This window comes from Acyrthosiphon pisum, chromosome X (genome assembly GCF_005508785.2).
Source record: "Acyrthosiphon pisum isolate AL4f chromosome X, pea_aphid_22Mar2018_4r6ur, whole genome shotgun sequence".
Taxonomy (NCBI): Eukaryota; Metazoa; Arthropoda; class Insecta; order Hemiptera; family Aphididae; genus Acyrthosiphon; species Acyrthosiphon pisum.
Genome location: NC_042493.1, coordinates 36407338 through 36410793, shown reverse-complemented (window position 1 = coordinate 36410793; position 3456 = coordinate 36407338). Strand labels below are relative to the sequence as shown.

The 3456-nt window shown below is 30.9% G+C and overlaps 1 protein-coding gene across 1 annotated transcript; it reads left to right on the top strand.

Annotated features, from left to right (window-relative positions):
• The first annotated feature begins 244 nt into the window (after positions 1-244).
• LOC107882349 lies at positions 245-3215 on the top strand. The gene is made up of 2 exons (XM_016800582.2): positions 245-830; positions 1348-3215. Exon 2 carries the CDS (start codon positions 1353-1355, stop codon positions 3183-3185), a length of 1833 nt encoding a protein of 610 aa, XP_016656071.1. The 5' UTR covers positions 245-830; positions 1348-1352; the 3' UTR covers positions 3186-3215.
• The last annotated feature ends 241 nt before the right edge of the window (positions 3216-3456 follow it).

The following is a 3456-nucleotide window of genomic DNA, read 5'->3' as shown; positions in this document are numbered from 1 at the left end:
TTTAGAAAAAAAAAATATTCTAAATTGCTTGCATAAGATTTAAAAAAAAAAAAAAAAAGAAGTTGATGTTATAATAAAATTCACAATATTATGATTGCTTATACCTTATGTTTTTTTTTATTTAATCTATTTTTCAGTTTCATAATGAAAAGAAAAACAGTTACAAAACGCCAGCGAATGTCAGCTTCTGAAGAAGGTTTAAATTGAAGTTGAGAGATTTAAGAAATGTTCAAAAACATTTTTGATTAAGAATACTTTAGATTTTATAGACTATACGCTTTTTTTTAACCATGTTAGAGATATGTTAATTTTAAAGTTAAAACAATCATGTTTACAATCATCTATAAAATTTAATTTACATGTGGATAGTGTATACGAACGAATACTTACTCAAGAAGTTCGAGACATAGCTTTCAAAACTTCTAATACACTTGCATGTAATTCATCCGATTTCAATAAATTACTAAATGGAATGTTTAATAAATTATTATCCGAACAAGACCAGTTTTTAGCGAAAGGATCTGGGTGGTCCCTTAAGACTATAGACGTATTACAATTGAGAATTAATATACCGTAAAACGGGGTCACTCGGGTCGCTGAGGTGATTAGAATCAAAAATTATCTTTTTTCGTTATCAGCCGCCGTGGAGGTAAATATTGACGTTTTTGGCGTTGGAACAGTTGGATCGATATAAGAACGTGTCTAATGCTATGGTTAAATCGATCAAATGTAGCTCTCCCGAATTTATTATCAACCAGATAACATCAATATCGTTATCATAAAACGTGTTATTTTTCAACTCGTTCAAACTTCTTCTGAATTACAAGTCGGTAAGTATTTAACACTTTAAATTTCACTTAATATTTTAAAGCAACTTATACACTCTCATTTTATATAGTTTTTAAGATTATACGTTAAAAATTGCAAGTATGGAAGTAATTTTTTCTAACAAATATTTTATTCGTGTTTTTTTGGGGTGATAACGGTCAGAATGATTTTATATGGTGTAGTGGATTGTTAATGTATTCGGAGGTATTCAACGTATAATAATGTTTTTTACGTTATTTTTTCATTCTTTATACCTACTTAAACATTTTTTTGGTGCTTGTGTACACTCAGTTAAATGCACAATAAACATGTTTAACCTTTTGAAGTACATATAATTTCAATAAAAATAGGTACCTACCTACCTACCTACCTTATTTTATAATAGTACATTATAGTAGGTATTACTTATTAATACTGTAGTATTTTTATTTACATTATTATTGTTTCGATTCGTATTCGCATAATTTTGATAGGCACTGTTTTAAGTATAAAATATCATAAAACATACAATTATTTTAGGAAAAATGCCGCGAACATATGTCCCGAATCCTCGTGGGGTTAGGCATCAACAGCACAGTGTTGAGGAATTGGAAAATGCGTTGACGATAATTTCAAGTGGAAAATCTATAAGGTCTGTGAGCCGCGACTTAAATATCCCTTTTAGCGTATTACAAAGGTTTCATAAAAATCGCCAACAAAACCCAAATTTTCTCCCGAAAAAATTGGGAGGTCAGATTAGTTTACCAGAATGCGTGGAAAAAGCTTTGGTAGAAAATATTTTAAAATGTTCGGATTGGGGTTATCCTATTACGGAATTCGAACTAAGAATGTTCGTAAAATACCATCTTGATAGAGTAGGAACGAAAATAGCCAAGTTTAAAGATAATCGACCTGGATACGATTGGGCGAAATTATTCCTTAAAAGACATAAGCAAGATATATCCCAAAGAATGTGCCAAAATATTAAACGGAGTCGTGCTGCTGTCACTAATAAAATGATAAACGATTATTTTGACAATTTGACGCCATATTTAAAAGACATTTCCCCAGATTTAATCATAAACTATGATGAAACCAATTTGTCAGATGATCCGGGACGTAAACGCATAATATGCAAGAGAGGTACTAAATACCCAGAAAGAATTATGAATTTTACAAAATCAGCTACCTCTGTTATGTTTGCCGCTGCGGCTGACGGTACACTTCTCCCACCTTATATAATTTATAAGTCAATGCATTTGTATGATAAATGGACTGAGGGCGGTCCAAGAGGTGCTAGATATAATAGAACTCCTTCTGGGTGGATGGACGGTCGATGCTTTTTAGAATGGTTTATAAAAATAATAGTTCCATATTGTAAATGTAAAGAAGGTCGCAAAATATTAATAGGTGATAACTTGAGCTCGCATATTTCCCCCGAAGTTATTAAACTGTGTAATAAGTATCAAATTGATTTTATTTTGCTTCCACCAAACTCAACCCATATAACCCAGCCATTGGACATAGCATTTTTTCGACCGTTAAAAGGATCTTGGAGAAAAGTTCTAGATGACTGGAAAAGTAATAAAAAATCACCGTCAGTTGACAAAAGTACTTTCCCTTCTCTTCTAAAATCTACGATTGATAACTTAAATGGAAGAGATGGAGATGTTATTAGAGCTGGATTTGAAAAATCTGGAATTTGGCCTTTAAATAGAGATCGAGTTTTAAATATGCTACCGAAAGATGATCAATTTGATACAAGCAGTGAAATTGTAGAAAATAACTTAACGATGTTTTTAAAAGAGTCTAGATTTGGAGAGAGTACTCACAAAAAAACTAGAAAATCACGTTTAAAAGTTCCAGCGGGGAAAAGTGTTCGTGCTCATGATCTCGAATCATCAGAATCAGAGATAAGTGAAGATGATAATCTATTAAACCAAACATTTAATGATGAAAATGACAATGAAATCGATCAACCATCGGGCAATGATACTATAATAGAACCAACGCAGTCTACAAGTTCAGGGAATCGTGGAGTAATAAATATGCCAATAAACGTTTTACAAACAAACATTGAAGAAGGAACATGGGTTGCAGTCAATTTTGGTAAAAATAAGCCCAAAATATTTTTTGGCAAAGTTGTATCTGTTATTAAAAAAGGCGAAATGTATGAAGGATCTTTTACAAGGCCTAGTCTAAACATTAAAAATCTGGACAAATGTATCCATGCATTTCCTGAGGTAATAGACTTTTGTGAGTTCAGCATCATACAAGTAATTAGAATTCTAAAAAATCCAAAACCCTTAAGAAGAGGTAGGTGGGAATTTGAAGAAAACTTGAAAAGTGTACAAGAGGAGTTTGAGAAAAAAAAATGAACACTGCATACACTTAATTTTTGTATATATTCGCATTTCACATTTTTATTGTAAACTCAAAAGACTGAGTACATATGATAAGTTTATTTGTATTGTTATAAACTAAAAATGTTTAAAAATGTTTTTCTTTTTTCCTATTGTTAGCTCAAAAGACTGAGTACTTATGATAAGTTTATTTTTATTGTTATAAACTAAAACTATTTAAAAATGTTTTTCTTTTTTCCTATTGTTAACTCAAAAGACTGAGTACCTATCACAGATTTAATTTTTT

Excerpts from the sequence above, each read along its gene's own strand:
- LOC107882349 (XM_016800582.2), top strand. The coding sequence starts at position 1,353 with ATGCCGCGAACATATGTCCCGAATCCTCGTGGGGTTAGGCATCAACAG.